Source organism: Camelus dromedarius, chromosome 23, assembly GCF_036321535.1.
Source record: "Camelus dromedarius isolate mCamDro1 chromosome 23, mCamDro1.pat, whole genome shotgun sequence".
Classification (NCBI taxonomy): domain Eukaryota; kingdom Metazoa; phylum Chordata; class Mammalia; order Artiodactyla; family Camelidae; genus Camelus; species Camelus dromedarius.
In genome coordinates this window covers 20,839,056-20,858,233 of record NC_087458.1, presented here as the reverse complement: position 1 = coordinate 20,858,233, position 19,178 = coordinate 20,839,056, and the positions used below count along the sequence as shown (strand labels likewise).

The following is a 19,178-nucleotide window of genomic DNA, read 5'->3' as shown; positions in this document are numbered from 1 at the left end:
CTCTCTGGTTTAAACCCTGGCATTCTTGTCATTCCTTGAATCCACTGAGTTTGTTGTCACCTCCAGGTTTATTTTCTGTGTTTTCCTTCTATCTGGAATCATTTTCCTCCAGATCATCACACAGCTTCTTCTGTCTTCCCTTTCTGCCAGCATTTAAAACACCTCAGAATTCCCATTCTTAAGGATCAACAGACTCAATGCTGCTTCTCTCCAGCTGTATCCTGTAACTGTCCTTAACCTCTATCTTGTAGAAGCAAAACTGACTCCTTGCCCTGCTGTCATTAGGAGTAATTGGGCTCATCAGATCCCAAAGTCAAAAACAAAAACCAAAACCAACAAACAAAAAAACCCAAAAACCTTTGCATACTGAGATAAATCAAGACCAAAACAACATCATCAACAAAGCATACACATCAGGGTCATTGTATCTAGTGCTAGTCCCCCAAATAAACGAAACTCTGAACCTGAGCCTTTCCTGTAAAATAGAGGACTCCCTAAAACCAAACACAAATGCTTTATCTCTGACTTTTGCAATACTGATGTCTAAAAATATGGATAATAGTGTGAGAATTGCTGTTTTCCCACCATGAACAAACTAATTATAGACTCAATACGTGGAAACTGCAGTTTTTTTCCCTATAAATATTTGTAATTTTCTGTTGGTGAGCTTGTTCTTTGAAAGCCTGGACTTCCTTGCAAACTTTCCTTGCAAGTAAACTTTTAAAAGATTTTCCCTGAGTGTCCCATTGATTGTAATCAAGTTTTATTAAAGTATAATCTCAAAAAGGTGAAATCCAAATGATAAATGCTGGAGAGAGGTAGAGAAAAGGAAACCCTCCTACACTACTGGTGGGAATGCAGTTTGGTGCAGCCGCTATGGAAAACAGTATGGAGATTCCTCAAAGAACTAAAAATAGACTTACCATATGATCCAGCAATCCTACTCCTGGGCATATATCCAGAGGGAACCTTAATTCAAAAAGACACATGCACCCCAATGTTCATAGCAGCACTATTTAAAATAGCCAAGACATGGAAACAACCTAAATGTCCATCAACAGCTGACTGGATAAAGAAGTTGTGGTACGTTTATACAATGGAATACTGCTCAGCCATAAAAAAAGAATAAAATAATGCCATTTGCAGCAACACGGATGGACCTGGAGAATGTCATTTTAAGTGAAGTAAGCCAGCAGGAGAAAGAAAAATACCATATATCACTTATATGTGGAATCTAAAATAAAAGAAAAAAAAAAAAAGACAAACGAACTTATTTATAAAACAAAGACTCACAGACATAGAAAACAAACTTATGGTTACTGGGGGGAATTGGGTGGGAAGGGATAAATTGGGAGTTCAATATCTGCCGATACTAATATATATAAAATAGATAAACAAGTTTATTACTGTATAGGGAACCATATTCAATATCTTGTAACTTATGGTGAAAATATGAAAACAAATATATGTTCCTATATGACTGAAGCACTGTGCTGTACACCAGGAAGTGACACAACACTGTAAACTGACTGTACTTCAATAAAAATGTATTAAAGCACACTGGAAAAAAGGTGAAACCAAGATTCTTGTGCAAATAAAAAATGAAGATTAACAAGTATTTTATGGAACTCACTGCGTAAACCGATGAGGGAACCAGTAAGTTGTTAAAGCTATCAGAAAGTGCATTTGCTTAACTGGGTGCTTATAGGGAATTTAACAATAGTAAACTATATATAACCTTTAGAGTTCTCTATTCCACTGGAAAGAAAATAGAGATTTTGCATCCCTACTGGACAAGTATAGGTTACCAGGTAGCTTAGGAGAGCCTCTGGCGTTCCACTTGAGTTACGTGATGTCACCTGCTGTGAACTCGGCGAGACCACCAGCGGCCACCAAATCCAGGATTAGCCGAGCAGATTTTTGCAAGATTTTAGAACTGGGACACTGAGATGCTGCCAGTCACTTGACATGTAAACTTGGAAGTTGTGCACTTAGAAGCAGCGAATGCTTCTTCTCAGGGTGAGAAGCAGGAGCAGATAAGCACCACCTGGCAAGAGAAGCAGACAGAGTATGAAAAGAGTTGCTTAGGTTCCTGACGGCGTTCCAGTCCCTTGTCCCCATGCCTCTACAGGCCCAGCGGTTTGGCCTTTGCTATGAGCTAACTGTACTTTTTTCCTTATAATTCACTGCCTTATTATTGTTAAGCTTGCTTGAGAGAGTTTCTGTTACTTGCAACCAAGGAGTCTCTACAGAGGGGAATCTTTCTTTTTGCTAAATTGACTGAAGTCTAATGTCAGATAAGAAGTATTATACAAACGCTGAGTTCAGATGATTCAGAATAAAATCAACCAGAAAAGAAAAAGACACATATGGACCTCAGAACAAATGTTTATTACTGCTTAATGGGGCCAAAGGGGCAACACAAAGCATTGAAAACATCACTGGCTCACAAAAACAGTCACCTTGCCACCTTCTCGGTTGCATTTGTTTGTTTCACAAGGCTTCATTCACACAGAAAAACAAGATACTAAAGCCCAATTCAAGTTCATAACAATTATAAAAGTAAACATTTGTTGGGACAATGTACAATAAATTGCACTTTTCTGAACAAGCATTACATTTACATTTATAGAGTGTACTATACATGATACATGGAATTATGGAAACATCTAATTGGTCAGTACTTATAGAGAGAGGCTGCTCACTAGTATTTCTTCTGTAGTCAATTACCACTGTTTGGGCTAATCAACTCCTTTATCCTGGAACCTATTTTCTTTGGAGAAGCCATAGGAAAAATCATAGAATTCATAAAAGTAGGTGGCACAAAATTACTACTACCTCCTCAGCAAGGGGAAGGTAGGAGTGGGAAGAAAGGAAGTGGGACGGACTGAGAAACTTTTTTCCTTATTCGAACTAAGGATCCATACATTATGCAAAATACCAAAAATAGAAAAACTGATGCAAAGGCTATTGGGCTCTTGGATTCTGGGACCATTTCCAGGCTTTATCCTTGTGCTTTCCTGACACCAGAGTCTTGATGCATTTATGTCCTTATCATTCAGTTTCCTATATTTAATTCCATATATAACATATAGTTATTAAAAGTTACGTTTTAACAGAAAAGATTTTATGTGTTAACTTACTGCCAATGAGATGGAAAGTAACTTAAAATGTTCATTTTCTACTCAATGATTCTTGATTCTTTTTTCTTAAAAGTTTTCAGAATACCACTAATGATAAACCAGAGGTGGAGGTGGGGAGAGTGGGACATGGTGATGAATTCGCAGGCAGCAAATTCATCTGTAGATAAGCTTGACACATGGTCTTTTAGATGGAAGCTGAGAAGGGAACGCCTGACAGCTGACTGTAGTCACTAAGCTACTCGTAAATTCCCACTTTCCTCCTTGCTGTGCAAGATCATCTCCTACTGAGGCGCAGCCCACACCGAAGTATTCATTTTGGTAGCTTTTGAAAGATGAGGAAATTCCTAAGGTAAGGGCTTTGCCTGTGTTGTATGGAAGCCACGATGAGAGAGGAAGGATGTTCTGGAGCAGTTCCACTTCCGTCTGACCATCAGCATGGCAACTAGAGGGAGTTTTGTATCTGGTAGCAGGAAACACAGACCACTGAGCTGTTGTCTGGCCTTCTATCTGATCGCCATGTGCGTATTCAGTTGCATGGTACCTGGGTATACAAAACAGGCAGGGATACTCCATATAAAATTATACCAACCACACACACACACACACACACACACACACACACACACACACACACACCACAAATCTCACAGCATTCAAATCAAACAACAGAGCTTGTCCATGCTCTCATTTACTTGTAATTGAAGCAAGAGAATCGGAGCTATTTTAGAGTAGTTTTTTTAAAAGAGTAAGTTATACAATAGAATCACCTTACTAAGTAATTGAGTTCTTTTTCAGAGAGATAAAACAAACAAGGTATTTAACTTTTTAAAAGCTCCTTTTTTCTCTAAAAGCGTCCCGAAACCAGACAACCACCTTAGCAAAATAGTAGCTAAAGAAATAGTAGCTCATTTCAGCTGAAGAAAAAGAAAAACTCAAACCGCTCCGTTAGTTACATCTGTGATTCTCATCCTCAGTAACTAACCACCTCCTCTCAGGATCTCTCATCTCTCATGCCCTAAATTGTGTAGTCTCTTGTTTTTCTCACTTTAGCCAGAAAATGAAGCCACTAGTTCTTAACTGGAAAATATTTTAAGAAAATGGAGTAAAGGTTTGAGAAAAATAAATATTAATACATAGTATAAGAGAATGAAATTTTTTAAAACAATTAAACAAGATAAATACTATTAAATATCCCAACATCAGTACAAAGATTACTTTTCTACTTTCTTATGGAAATCTAAGAAAGCCAATGAAGAAGAAATTACTAACTCAGTAGCTGGGAGAGGGGAGGAGAGAGACGGTCGCTTGGAAAGGCAGGCCATAGGCCTGTATGACATTCCTGTTAGTGTTTCTGATAGGCACTCATGTACAGAACTTTAGGTAATTGAGAACTTCTTTGCATTAAATTATATGTAACTAAATATAACCAAATTGTGCCATGGCTCAGGATGTGGGAAGCCAGCAAACATATGCACTGCAAAGTTCAGCTTGGTTTCTTTCAGCTTTAAGGAATGTGTTAAGATTCTCAAGATACAAAAGGTAATGACTGAATTATCAACTTGAATTTCATTCCCTTAATTTATTCTGCAGAATTTAATGAAAAGAGAAATCATCACTTTTCAGAATGTTGCAAATGTTGGATTTTTGGAGGAATGTTGATGCAGTGTATCCTAGAAAAAGATTAAAAACACTCTAGAATATTTGAAAATTTTCTGGATATTTGGGCTGGTCGCTCTCTTTCTAAAAGGGATCAAGAAAAAAGAAGCAATTCTCAAATATATTTCAAGATAAGAGAAATTGAAACTAGCTGTTGCTTAATGCTCGGATGCGTTTTCAAACCATACATGGTGACGGACACGTGGTTTGGGACAGCGCTATTATAACATTGTATGAAAAATACCATATTCTTTCGTTCTGTATTTGCTATTGCTACTCACCCAAAAGGCATTGCAGTGAGGGATAATTTAGACTATGGTACCAGTACACATACCTACATATGATATGGAACTGGAGAAGGAAAAAACTATAGATGGCCATTATAATCTTTTAAAAAAGTTTAAAAAAATGCAAAAGATTTATTAAATGTCTGGAATATATGTACCTGGTGATTTTGTTTAAAGAAAACAATGTAAGGGGCTATGAAACTGAGCCAGGGCTACAGGTGAGGGCTGGACCCAGAGCCATCCTATTTCTCTCTCAATTACCATTCAAGGGAAATTAGGCAATTTAGGCATTCTGTGAAATGTAAAAAGAGCTCTGTACAGTAGAATTATGAGATTCACAAAACACAAAAGAACATCTTTAATTTAGCTAGCCATTTGATAAGGCAACTTGTACAAGGCTTCTTGAGATCAAAGCATGAAGTACCAGTAAAGCTAACAAATTATACTAAGTGATTTACAGAAACAAGTACCAAGATGCAATTTTCCAGTCATTATATTTTACAAGAAAAAAAAAAAAGAATTTTGTAAACCACCACAGAGGGAATGTTAAAGTCAACACAGATACTCTGAATGCTGAGTTGTTTTCCTATTGGGTGAAAGGAAATGAAAACTATGATGAAAATGTCAGGACAAAAAAAAAAAAAAATAGAATTCTGTAAGAAAAGTATTATTTGATGAGTGTAATGAAGGATAACAAACAACCACATCAGGTTTACGGCTGTAGATGATATGAACACATACCCACGAACGGGACTTCACTTTGAGAGTTTAATGATCATCTCAGAGGAAAGGACCAACCATAAGCAACCTGTAGTGCATGCTCCGTGCATGCTCCGGAGCGGAGATGGCCCTTATGTGATTTTTACTTCCAAGAGTGTGTTACTTTTAACTGCAACGTATGGCACAGATGAGAATCGCATTGGCACTACAGAGTTTAAGATCCTTGCAAAGAACATGTTCAACAATGAAGCTAAGGATGAGTGTCAACAAATGTTACTATACACAGCTGACAGCAGTTTGGTTGGCTTAAAAGGACCAAAGGCCTCTGTTGTAGCTTAAAAAAAATGGGAAAATTAGTTTTTCCCTTACCAAAGGATTTCCTGCAGGGACTATTTATAAAGACATGTTAAATATAATTGAAAAAAATATTTCCATCAACTTTTAAACAATAGCTTTACCTTTCCATGAGATAAGTATTTCTATAAAGGTTTTATATGCAATCAAAAATGTTACAAATGCATTTGCATCTCTTCATCTAGGGGTACCAAGGGCACATTTTTAGGAAGCTACAGAAATCAGAAAAACTTGCCTAACATTAAACTAAGATGATACGAAGCTGACCTCTATTTCCCACTTCATAACTTTAACAAAGTTACTGTATATTAGTGTTTCTTTAGCAAGTATATGTCAACATTAAATGAAATACTCTGTCTCTGGTCCTATATTCCAGTCTAAGCACAATGGCTGTTCCTGGGTCTTTCTAGGCTTCTCTGGTGAAGGTTCCCTAAAGATGCAACGCACAGAGTCCACTCCTGACTCTGTTTGCCAGAAGTCACAGCTTTCATACATGGGAACTTACAGTTCCTGTGTGGAGTTCTTAAGACGACCTGTTAGAATACCAGGCCCCAAACGATTCATTTGATCCTGCGTTTATGAAAATCAGTTCCTTTTATCTGGTTGGTGTTCTCAATAGCCTATCTAATTCCACAGTTCTTGGCACTTCATCTCCAGATCTCCCCAACAGAAAACAAAAATAAACTCATTCTCTTTGGGAATTGTTCAATCCCAAGTCTGTTCATTCTTTCTTTCAAATGGGATCATCACTATCCAGGGAATCAGTTTCACGAAGAAACCTGCCTGACAGGGGTCACGACCCGCCCCACAGTGTGCTTTATCTAAATAAATCCTGAAAAGTTAAGAGGTTTAGGTTTCAATCTTTTTTTTTTTCTGTGACAAATATCTCCCTATCACTTCAACCTTGGAATAAAAGACACCTCCATTTTTATGCTAAGATAAAAATAATTATGGGTAATTAGTTCTAAGTAAAAAGTATTTAGTTCTGAATTACTGATTTCCAACCAAACATCAGGCATATAAAATGATGTATAATAGTACTATGATGGATCTGAACATGGCCTTCCATGAAGAAGCTCAGAGACAGGTATGCAACATAAATCAGCTTAGTTTAAAGAACATCCCTTTGAAAAGTGTCATACGAGAAAGAGTGAGAGTTACTGAGAGTCTGGCTTGCTCTCTGGCCTCCTTTACTTCCCTTCAGAGGGACGCCAGGGACACGCCTCCCGGGCTTCCGGCGCTCTGATTCTTGTGCTCTTGTGCTCGGGCGAGGCGGGAACTATGTGCTCTCCTTGGGCGGCTGGGCGGCCTGTGGCACCTGCAGCGGCTGCGTGCCCGTGGCCGTTTTGATCGAGTTCAGGGTTTTGCTAAACCAAGAGTTTTTTGCAGCTTGGATTTCATTCATAAGGGCTCCTCTCTGATGTTCAAGTTCCTAATTAAAGGAAGAAAATCATCTGAGTTACGTAAATGTTTTCTCTCTTCCAAAAAAAAAGAAAAATTAGCTTATAGCTTTTTGGAATCCACAGGTCTCTCTACAGCCATGGTTTTCTTCCTACAAAACCCAGGAGAGATTCAGTTTGCTTCTTAATGTAAAAAAAAAAAAAAAAGTGTAGAGTTAAAAAAGTTACCACAAAAACCCAGAATCGGTGCTTTCTCTGAACAGTGAGATGAAACCTCATTTTACCATTTCTTCCCCCTGCAGTTTAGGCCCAAATCTAGGTTTAGGGTGCAACCTGAGGTAACGGGTTTAGAACCAGAAATGAACATAAACGTGTGGATGGAATGAATTTTTACTGATAGCGTGAGGAAGCGTGAGTTCCAAACACACGAGCCTCTGCCCCTGAGAGCGTGTAAGGTCCAGCGTAGGGGCAGTTAAGGGTCCTTACGGGAGCACAGCTGGTGCCACCCCAGGCAGGACACCGCTGGGGGGAAGTGTCACTGATAAAGAGGAAAGGGGAACAGTCCCTCAGAAGCCAGGAGTGTTTTTCTGATTCCGTCATCCTCCAATATGGAAAGAGATCATGGGGAAAGGGATTTGGCAAAATCAGGTAAAGATGAAAAGAAGCTCCACAGGAGAGAATGGGAGTCAGCTAACGTTCAGAGGTCGGGGGGAGGTCACAGAAGGGGCCTGGTCTTTCAACTTTCAGACTCAGCTGCCAAAGGGAGCAATGAGAAAGGACCGAGGCAAAAGAAAAGTCTCAGGGTAAACTAAAAAAGCATACACTTAAGTTCTCACAAGACGTAATCTTAATTATTAAATTGTTTAAAAGTATGTGTTTGTTTATATCAGTGTTTAAAAATAATGCCACGAAATGCAGCTCTGCAGGACTCGTTAGTGGGCAGAAAATGTCCTCGTCATACACAGTAGCATCCTGTGATTCTGAGCTCAACAGGTGTATCCTACAGCACTAGCCTACCCCAGACCACTCGCTGCTCATTTTTTTCTTATTGATCTTTTGTCCAACCACCAACCTGGATTTTACACTTGGCCTCCACCAGCTGCAGTTTGGTTTGTGCCAATTCCAGCTCCATCTCCCTCAGCTGCTTCTTAAGAGAGTCCTTCTCATCATCTGATTCAATTCCCTGGTCCTCTCTGCTTATGGTCGCTACTTTCAAAGCACCCTCCTTGCTGAAAATGTCACTGCAGTGTTTGCATGCCATCATCTTGCCCTGAAATTATTTCAGAGAGAGAACCAACATCAGACTGTATTTCACAGCATGAATCACTTCCTGAAATGATACGATATGATTTTTATTTAGACACTGCTTGTTGTCAACAGGTGCAGGCCCATTTATGAAAGTAATTATTTTTCTTGTCCTACAACCAAAATGGTTATAGTCGGCACAAAACCCAACTATCCGAGACAGGTGCACCTTTTTCTTAAAGTGTCTCTACAGAAACCCTGGGAATAGAAAGTGTTATAGCCTTTCTTTGAAGTCTGTTCTAGAAATTTTATACCACCATTATTCTTTTTTTTTCTTTTTCTTTAATTGAAGTACAGTCAATTACAATGTGTCTACCTCTAGTGTACAGCACAATGTCTCAGTCATGTATATATACACATATATTCGTTTTCATATTTTCCATTAAAGGTTGTTACAAAATACTGAACATAGTTCCTTGTGGTGTACAAAAGAAACTTTCATAATTCTTACTAGATGCTAAGCCCCATGCCAAATGCTCCACATGCATTATCTCATTTAATCCTACAGCAACTGTATAATTATGTACTATTATCACGCCCATTTTTTAAATGAAGAAACTTAAGAGTTAAGTAACTTGCCTATGGTAGACTGAGGAAGGTCATTATGACTAACCTAAATCTACCCTTGCAACAAATAAAGTAGAAGTCCTTTTGTTCAGCTTTAAGCAAGGTGATCATTATACTGTTCAAGATAATAAAAGTAAAAACTCTGCCACATGCCTGGATCGCCCATCAGGCACACAGCACTGAACAGCAGCAACTCTTTTCTAGACAAGAGGGCTACTGTTTTCTTAAAATACCTCCAAAGGGTTTAGAGATAAGAAATATTACAGAATATTTCTATTTTGATGTCCTACCATTACAAGCTCAGTGTGTCCACAACCATAAGTACACCCCTCTCTTCACACACACACAGAGCTCTCCCCACTTCTATGTCACTGTTCATTATTCCACCATTCGGGCCTCAAGACTCTGGTGTCATCTCTCCATTAGCTTCTCCTTCGCTCCATAGTCAGCTGGTCGTTAAATTCTTGCTCTGACATGTGCAAGCCTGTCTCCCAGGCCTGAATCCCGAGAAGTCCCCTTCTCAGAGCAAGGTTTACATGGCTCAGATGTTCAGGTTGTAACTTATAAAAAATATGTATTTATTATGCATTTACTGTGTACCAAGTACCAAACTAAGCATTTTATGAACATTATCATATATAACCTTCAAAATGACCTTATGAGGGAGGTTATATTCTATTTTACAGAATGCAAAATAAACCCGAGAGAGGCTAAATCACTTGTCAATTTGTTAAATGAAATGCTCAAGTGCCTAGAATGCATTTATTTACTAGTATAAACCTGAATATATTCAAGGTTTCTGTAGCCCTGGTCCCAGAGTTGGCTGTGCCAACACTGCTTCTTAAGAATACCAATCCTTTTGGTTTATTGCTGTCTCTCTACAGAATAAGCAATCGCCTTTTTCAAATAGAAAAGCGACATAAGGAGTTTTACCACCAGGGGGCAGCATATCAATAAATGCTGCAGGTTTTCTTTAAAAAACAAATTTCTAAAAATGTGGCGGAAGAATCAGTTACCCAACGCGTTTTCCCCAGCCGAGTTCTACGCTGCCAGTGGTGCTGACTTTTTAAGAGAGCGATGGAGTGATGCTACCGGGTCGCACACTTAAGTCACGTCAATCCAGGCACAGTGGGGATGCATGCAGGCTGCTGAGAGTTCCCAGGTTTCCAATGTTCAAGAAAGCTCAAGGGCCTCTTGGGACAAGGCTGAAATCCTACCTCCTTCCCTGTTGCCTGCCTCCCACAGCCCATACGATGTACGGGAACACAACCTTTCATCTGGCTCACACCCCAGTTAGAAGTGAGACACTGTTTTTAACTTCTAAATCCTTTAAAGCAAAGGTGAGGTGGGGTCGTGTCTGCAGGCTGCCCTGCTGTGGGGCAGGCAGCACATATTGGGGTCCTCCTCTCAGGGACTCACGTAAGACTATGTGAATGGAAGACACCGTATCACAGACCTGTTTCATTCTTCCTTACCTTTACCACCTCCAGCTCCTCCTTGCTGGCTGCTTGCTGTTTCTCCAGTCTGGTACTCAACTGGGAACAGATCTAAAGGGAAGAAAAGAGTTTCTTTACTAGAAACAGAATGACTCTTGTAGCGTGTGACTCACTTCCATGTTACTCCAGCGTCTCTGATGCTAGGAGAAATTCTGCAAGAAGGACGGCAAACGCCAGTCACTCCTGCAGTGAGCAGCAGGAAGCCTGAGAGCGTTCCACGTGTAAAGCACACCTCTGTCTCCACCAGCAGGAAAAACACACGGGGTAGATTTGATTTCTTTCTGTCACGAGCCTTCGTGACTGGTTCCAGTGAGCTCTTGTCCTCACTTTGGGACCAATCTATAGAATCTTTGCAGAATATCTACTTTGGGCAAGGTACTATCCTAGGAGCCTGATGAAAAGAATTCTGAACTAGAAATGTCTCCTGTCTACAGCTACAGAGTTTCTGTTGTCAGCTACAAAAGTTTCCCTAGGAAGTGGCAGAGTGAATTTTTAAAAAGTTAAAATGACCAGAAAATAATAAAGACTTAAAACTCTAATCAAGTGGTTTGGCAACATAGTGTAACATGAAAAGCGTGAAGTCCAGCCCTGTTACTTTCTAGTATTGTGCCCTGGGTCCTTGGGCACATTCACTAATCTTTCTAAGCCTCAGCTTCCTCATGACTGAAAAGTGCTGTGCTGCGCTAATCAATGGGATAACGATACATAAAGGGCTCAGTACCGCGCCTGGCTGATGGTGCTCATTTAACAGCATCTCATCACTATTGGCTCTGAAATTAAGGTGCTAACAAGTATCAAGAACCGATAAGAAAAAAGTGCTTTCAAAGCCCCCAAAAAATGTTTTAAAAAAAATACTGAAGTTCAAGGCTTGCTAAACTTGAGTGAAACAAGAATCTTTTATTTTGGAAAAGGGAATAAAAAAGTTAAAAGATGTCAAATTTTAAGTACAATTTGGACTAAAATCATAAAAGGTCTATCTCTTATTATCAAAACGGTCATTAAAGAAAAACCCCAGTCTACTGGGAAACAGTTCTAGGGACCAGGGACTTCTTGCTGAGCTGTCTCCAGTGTCTCCAGATCGGAGCCTGGAAACACTAAATAGGACTGTACTGGCTGGTGTTAAAAGGAAGAGACTGCAAACCATATACCCTTTTAAGTGAACCCAAACATTCCGAAATCTAGTCAATAATAGCTAATTCCAACTACAGAATGCATTTAGATTATGTTTTATGTTTAATTCTCTTTTAAGAGATGGGTCTGTTGCCTTTTACGTTACTTGAAGTGCCTGCCAGACAACATCCAAGAGCAGTTCCAAGGACTGCTACCTGAGCGGTGCTGCGTCTGGCGGCCACCCACGGCCCTGGGGGCTGCTGGAAGACACTCATCGGCCATGATGGCGAGTTCCACGGCACGTGGCCTTCAACGTTACTTGTGCTGGCTGATGCCTGACCACCCCTTCTCCTCGTTACCCAAATTCAAAACCTCAGGATAACTTTCAGTGTTTCCCCTTCTCTAACAAAGAAAATACTCTTGTGTCTCCCACTCCTCCGTTTTCATTACTACTTATTTGACTTCAGGGCCATATTTTTTTCTCACCTGGGCTCTGCTGTGGGCCCCTTGCTGCTCTGTGTCTTTGCATCTCTCCACTTGAGTCCCTGTTTCTCACTGGGACAGAGTGCCAGTTATATGTCCCTGGTCATGCCACTTTCTGCCAGAATAAAATCCAGACTCCTCAGCCTCTCCCTGAAGACCTTCCTTGAGCTGGGCTCCAAGTCACCTCTGCTTCCCTCATCTGTACTCAAAACTCTTGCCACACGAAACTTCCTGTCGCTAGCCTGCCTCCCGTGCCTTGGCACATGCTCTTTCCCCCTTTCCACCCTCTCCTCCTCCATCTCCAGATCCCCAAACCTCACCTCATCTTTGAAGCACAACCCAAATCACCCCTTCTTCCAGGAAGGGAATCCTCACTTCCCACATATAATAAGTTCCCTTTACTCTTATTTATGGGCAGGATTCACTTCCCCATTCCAAGATTAGCTTCCAGAGGAGAGAAACTGAATGAATTAATTTTTTACCCTCAAAGTACCAAGCCTCACATGTAGCAGGCATTAAATACACGTGTATCAATTATCATAAAAGAGAGTAAGACAGCTCTGAAGCCTTATTTCTAAGCAATCTTCCATGAAGGGGCAGAATCCTAACGGAAGGAGATTCATAACATACAAAATGAACCAGTTCCCCAAAAAGCATGAACAGCATTATTGACAATATTCATACAGCAACAGTGCAACCTCAGTATATTATAATGATTATTTCTAGTTGGCAAGATTAAGGGAGATTTGTTTTCTTTGTGCTTTTCTGCACTTTGTTAATTTTCCACAAGGAATGTAAGTTTCATTTATAAGCAGAAAAACATATATATACTTTTTTTTAAAGTAAGCATTAGACTTTGAACTCCTCTGTGAGGCAGGAGACCCTGGGAAAATTTCTGGATCAGTAGGTAGCATACGGCGCCTTAATAAGTCTAGAAAACTGGAACTTGAACAGTCTGGTTAGGGTCTTGAGCAATAAGAGTAGTCACAGACATGTCCCAGCATGGCTGGCAGGGACAGGAGGACACCACTGGAGCTGGAATGAGGGCTTTCTGGGACCCTCTGGTGTTGGGGCCAGAAGCATCCTCAAGGAGAGGAAGCCCCCATTGAAAGATCACTTTAAGGTTCACAACAGGGGGTATCTTGCTAGCACTGGCCTCTGTCAGGTGAGGCCGTATGGCCATGCGGGGAAAAGGGCTCCCATGTTCTCTGCTGTGACAGCAAAGGACACTGGGATCGCCTAGCTTTCGCCATTTAATACAATCACTAAACTTCAGTCCCTTGGGAAAGTGGCAAATATTACTAGTGTGATCTGTTGGAAATTAGCTTCTGAGTAGGGCAGAGACAGGATCCCAGTGGTAATAAGATCCCTTGTTCCTCTAAATCTATCAAACACTGTAAATAACCAGCAGATTGCTTTGCTCAATTAAACTTCCCGTGTTATCAGCGAGCATGTCCAACCCCTATCTATTTCAGGGGAGAAAATAAGCCAACAGATTTATTCAGTGCGGTGCAGTTACCGTTCTGGAACCTCTGAAAACAAACAAGCAAACTCTCCCCAAAGAAAAACAGCAAAACAATTACTTTCATAGCGACAAAGCCCACGGCGGCACATTACCTGCTTATACTCAGCAATGATCGCCGTGGTCTTCTTTATTTCATATTCTGCCTTCTCTAGCTGTTTCCTGAAGACTTCTTTTAGCTAGAAAGAGTAAGAATGAGAAACACCAAGACCCAGTCAAAATCTTAATAAATTTCCACACACATCCATATTCAACTCTGCCTGATTCACAGTCAACAATGTAAACAACTCTATAAAGTGTATACAGTTTTCCCACTGAAGATGCGTGTTGATCATCTGGAAAACGTAATCATCTCCAGAGATACAGAAATCTTACTTTCTTTCCTATAACGTGTAAGACACGTGAGCAATCCTACTGTAAAACTGCTTATGCTTACTGCTTCATAAATACATGGCTGCATGAGTGTCCACTAAGAAGCTATCTTCATCCTTGTGAGAGTCTAAAACAAAACATCAGGGCAGCATGGCAGGTACTCTGATGCTCTGTGATAAATTACTGAGCTAAGATGTGGGGCCACCTTCTTCACGGTCCCCTATGGACACTGCTGTTAACATCTCTGGGGGCAGGAACAGGAGGCTTTGGGGACTGAAGTCAGAAAAGGATGGAGGAAGATAAGAACTCGAGGTGAGGAGATTCAGGGACTTAAAAAACAGCGACTTTCGAAGAACACATAATGCAGGTACTTGGTACAGGCACAGAGATACTAAATTATAAATGCTAAACTGAAAACCACAGTTATTTCTGTGGTCTGGCAGCTCTAGAATTCTAGGTATAGAAAAAGGGTAAGGCAATAAAAAAGCTCAGGGGCCACCAGATAAAAAAGAAAGGATTCAATTCTCCCAAGTTGTTGACCAAACAAACAGAACTCTGGTTAATCTTTAAATAATCACAAAAAAAAACCCAGGGGATTTCTGCTCTGCAGCGTCCCAAATGATGACTGGCGTATACTCCACACAGATTCACAAATTACTGCAATTTATAAGTGGTCTTTTGATTATTAGATTTCTGAATCCCTTCATGTTTGCTACATTCTACAAGTCTAAGAGCAATTTGTAGTTTATACTGATTCAAACTTGGTTGTTTGTATTGATCTCTGTTCTCTGTCTCACATAGTTCAAGGATGTCAACCATACCCTCCCCGCCTCCTGAGATAAGGCCCCACTGACTCAGGGCAGACTTAGCTGGGGCTTTGGGCAAATTCACTTAATTTCTGTAAACTGTGGTTTACTCATCTGATAAATGAGGAGAATTATCTCTATCTCAAAAGGGAACCACAACAATTGAAACAGGATATACACACATACATAAACATACACACACACACACACAAACACATACACACACGGGACGGGGGTGGGGGTGTGAAGCATGGATTAATTTCATTTGCTAATAGCTTCATTCTTAATCTAAAGTACTGAAGTGGGCCCCAAAAAAGCAGGACGTAAAGAAACAAGCAAAACCCTCAGAGGACCTGGAGCAAACTGGATAATCAGCCCCTGAAAATTTTTGAGTACGTAGAAAGAAGATAATCTTGATCCTGGGTAATCGCCAAGACTCATTTCATCATTTTTCAAAAGAATAAATAAATAAAAGTCATGGGATACTTTTTATAAACCCCGGAAGGTGCTAAACGACACCTCTCTTCACTGGTAACATTATGGGAACTTTTTCTGGTTGCTTGGATGTCGGTCTTTGAAATGCACTGCGTTCTGTTTTATATTTAGTAATATTGATGTCTCCGAATGAAACTCATTAAAGTAAATGAGCTGGTCATGCCGGGCCGGGCTGGCTGAGATGGAGAACATGGGTGAGGCGACCCGCTCCTCCTCAGGGAAGCGAGAAGCTTGGACTCCTTGGGCCCAGAGCCCCCTCCTGTCACCTCTCGGGCTCCTTGGCAATGGCAGAGTCCTCCAGCTGACCAGCCTCACAAGGCACCTGAAGACTGTAGGTGCTAACTCCAAGGCTGGTCCCCAAGACGTTCTTTTTATTCTCCCAGGGAATAAGACTGGAGCCCTCTGCCAGGAGCGACGATGCTCCCTCTTCTAAGGCGTGAATCAGGGAAATTAAGCAGGACTGATGGAGGCAGCGCCCAGCAGAGATCTGTGCAGGCTTTTGGTTAACAACCCTCATAAACCACTTCAGGGAAGTCAGTTATCTTGGAGATACGACACGAAATCTGCAGATCTGTCAAAGCTCCTGGATCCGATTCCGAGTTCCTAACCTTAGAGAAAATGTTAACACTCCTGCTGAGACATCTCAGTGAAGGCAAATTCCTAAAACCTGTTCAAGGGTAGAAATGCTGCCTCCTCTTCGAATACTCTTCCAGAGAAACGACTCAGTGCTACTCACGTGCACGGCTTCAACATCACCGCTGGTTTAGAATGAATTTAACTGTACTTCTCGTGTATAGTATTAACCGGCATCGCGCGCCGATCCACCTGCGTAAAGACGAGCCCACCTATGCCTGTTACCTGCGCCGTCTCCTCCTCTTGCTTCCTCTTCTCTTCCTCAGTCTCCACCAGCCTCTGCTTGGTCAGGAGGAGCTCCTTATTCAGCACGTCTGCCTTGTCCTCTGCCTGCAAACCAGAGCGCATGGCAACCGTAAAGAAGGTGAAGGAAGTGTGTGCACACACTCCCCGACCTCCGGCTCTTACTGTCCCAACATTCCCAGAAGCCTTTCTCCCTCTCGCTCCCCCAGGGGGTGGCTGCTTTCACTGAATGCCGATGAGGTACTGGGCACTTGGCACACACCATGTCTAATCCTCACGACAAAAATTATTTCCCAGATGACGGTCAGGAGGTTTGGAGAGATTAAATAACCTAGCTGGGAAACATGTCTAAGATCAGAGCCTTGATCTCGATTCAGATTCAAGGGGCACCAGAGCCCGGGCTCCTTCTAAAGGCTTCCTCCACCTTCTCAGAAGTCACAACAGCTCTCACTCTGAGACTGTGTGACGGACTGGATGACGGGGTGGAGCCTCACATGGAAGCTTCTGACTGGTGGTGCATAGGGTGGGTTCAGAGAAGACAAGCAGAGGGTGACCACGGACCACAGTTAGGTGAGAAGATTCTAAGACCAGCTGAGGTTACCTGGCCCATCAGGCTACTCACAACAGCAGTGAGAACAGTAAGGAGAAATTAAGACCAAAAGACGCATGAGACAGCCAGCCATGAGGAAAACTGAAGGATGTCCCAGGAATCCAGGCAGAAAAGACCAGATTCCCAGAATGGCCAAGGAAAGCGAGGAAAGAGTACTCTGCTCATAATTTGGATACAGAACCAAAATTCACTACGGAAGCACTCGTGTGTGTGCGTGCGTGTGTGCAACTTAGTTATTAACACGTGACTGTGTCACACTTGAGGGCCCTTACCTCACACTTCAAGTTCACTTCTGCAGTGCAGCGTGGTCTGAGCCCCGTCCCACTCACCCCGTCTACGTCAGTCCCCCACCCCATCTACACTCAGATTTCCCTTGATAACACGATCTGTAATGACACACTGCGCAATTTATTTGCCTTGCCCATTCAACTTCAAGCTCTGGGGGGCAAGAACCCTCTCTCCTTTGTTCATCACTGTATCGTATCCCCAGTTCTGGGTACAGAGCAGGTGCACCACAGCTATTCAGTGAGTGAAGGGATGTGCTTCTCCAAGTCACGGAGAAGGAGACTGGGCGGAGGGGGCCCAGATGAGTTCAGCAGGGAAACTAGTGACACAGGAGCGGCAGCCATCTGAAGGAGCCGTCCCTGGCCGACAGCAGCAAAACGCTGTCCAAGTAGTTGTGAAAACTGGCCAGGTGGCCTTCTGTCTGTGTTTCGCCGTATCTCCCATGTGTCCAGATGGCCAGGCCAGCGCAGTCTGCTGAGTCCTGGCAGAGAAACTGCATTCGAGCTTCCCTGTTCTGTCTTTCAGCTCCTGAGACCCCACATCCCAGTGCTCAGAGCTCTGCTTTCAGATACTTTGGAACTGTCAGGTAGTGAGAGTGAAAAAGTCCCTTTTAAAGACTCTAAAATTTGGTCTGATACGTCAGATTTTAGGGGGTAAATCTACACAGCAAAAAAGCACCCAAAAAGTAGAGGTGGGCATCAAAAAGTGCAACATGTTGCAAGTCAAGTTTTAATAAACTGTAAGATAGCTGATGTAGAGGATGGAAACCCAAAACTGTGAACTCTAGAGCATCAAGCAAGATGACAAGTCACCCACGGAGCGGGAGATCCTCCCCAAGGTCTCTCATGGACGGTCTTCGTGTGGCGAATCAAGAGCAGCTGTCCTGATGGCTTCAGTGTTCTTAAAAATCTTACCAAGTCTGTCCCCCTATAATGGCAGCCCCCTGGTTAAAGTTCCACCCCAGAACATCTGAGCAACAGCCCTGCTAAAAGAGAAGGCTGCAGTTTAACCTCCCCTTAGCGCACCCTCAGCAATTTCCATTTTTTGAAGAGAACAGTCCTTTTCTAATACACATCATGACACTCCGAAACAAAAGTTCTCTAAGTTTGGTCTTGAAGAGAGATTCACCCAAACTATGAGCCTTTTGTGAACTTCTGAATAGTCGATGCCATCCTGACATTCAGTAACAAGCTTCTGAAATTCTAGAGAATGTCTAGGTGTTGTATAGCTTTAGAAATGTCTGTAAAAAACAAAAAAAAAAAAAAAAAGAGGAAAAAACCTCACTTCCCTCAAAACATTTTTAACAAACACTTAAATATTTATGATGAGAGGACCTATTATTTTTATTTACACATTTTCTGTTGCTCATTCTTTACTAAGCCACGGTAGGGCAACCTTCTTCTGTTTCTATTTCCAACATCTGCAGAAATTGGGTCCACGTGGGTCCCGCATCAGAGGAGTCCCAGGAAGGAGCACCCGGAATTTCTCCTCCAGGCTGACCAGCGAAGTCAGAGTAATTCTTTTGCTCATCAAAAACAGAGCTAGATCTGAATCAACCTGGTTCTCCTCCTAAAAATGGTCTTCTGGGTCTCCGTACAGGCAACCTCTCTACCTCACTTGAGTAGAAATCATCTTTAACGTGACAGGACTTTCCAGGAACATAATACTAAACAGATTAGATCCTCAAATTC

General features: G+C 41.7%; 1 protein-coding gene across 12 annotated transcripts in view; it reads right to left on the bottom strand.

Moving 5' to 3' along the window:
• Nucleotides 1-2,370: 2,370 nt before the first annotated feature.
• RABGAP1L (RAB GTPase activating protein 1 like) overlaps nucleotides 2,371-19,178 on the bottom strand; it is a 563,496-nt gene continuing 546,688 nt past the window's right edge. For 9 of the 12 annotated variants that reach the window (XM_031435736.2, XM_064478006.1, XM_064478005.1 and 6 more), the window contains 5 exons: nucleotides 16,575-16,679; nucleotides 14,139-14,222; nucleotides 10,908-10,979; nucleotides 8,633-8,830; nucleotides 2,371-7,592 (listed from right to left, as the gene is read on the bottom strand). In XM_031435736.2, coding sequence (XP_031291596.2) covers nucleotides 7,440-7,592; nucleotides 8,633-8,830; nucleotides 10,908-10,979; nucleotides 14,139-14,222; nucleotides 16,575-16,679 — 612 coding nt within the window. In that variant the 3' untranslated portion in view covers nucleotides 2,371-7,439. The remainder of the gene's footprint in view (nucleotides 7,593-8,632; nucleotides 8,831-10,907; nucleotides 10,980-14,138; nucleotides 14,223-16,574; nucleotides 16,680-19,178) is intronic. The other 3 variants (XM_064478007.1, XM_064478010.1, XM_064478013.1) reach the window with 1 other exon arrangement.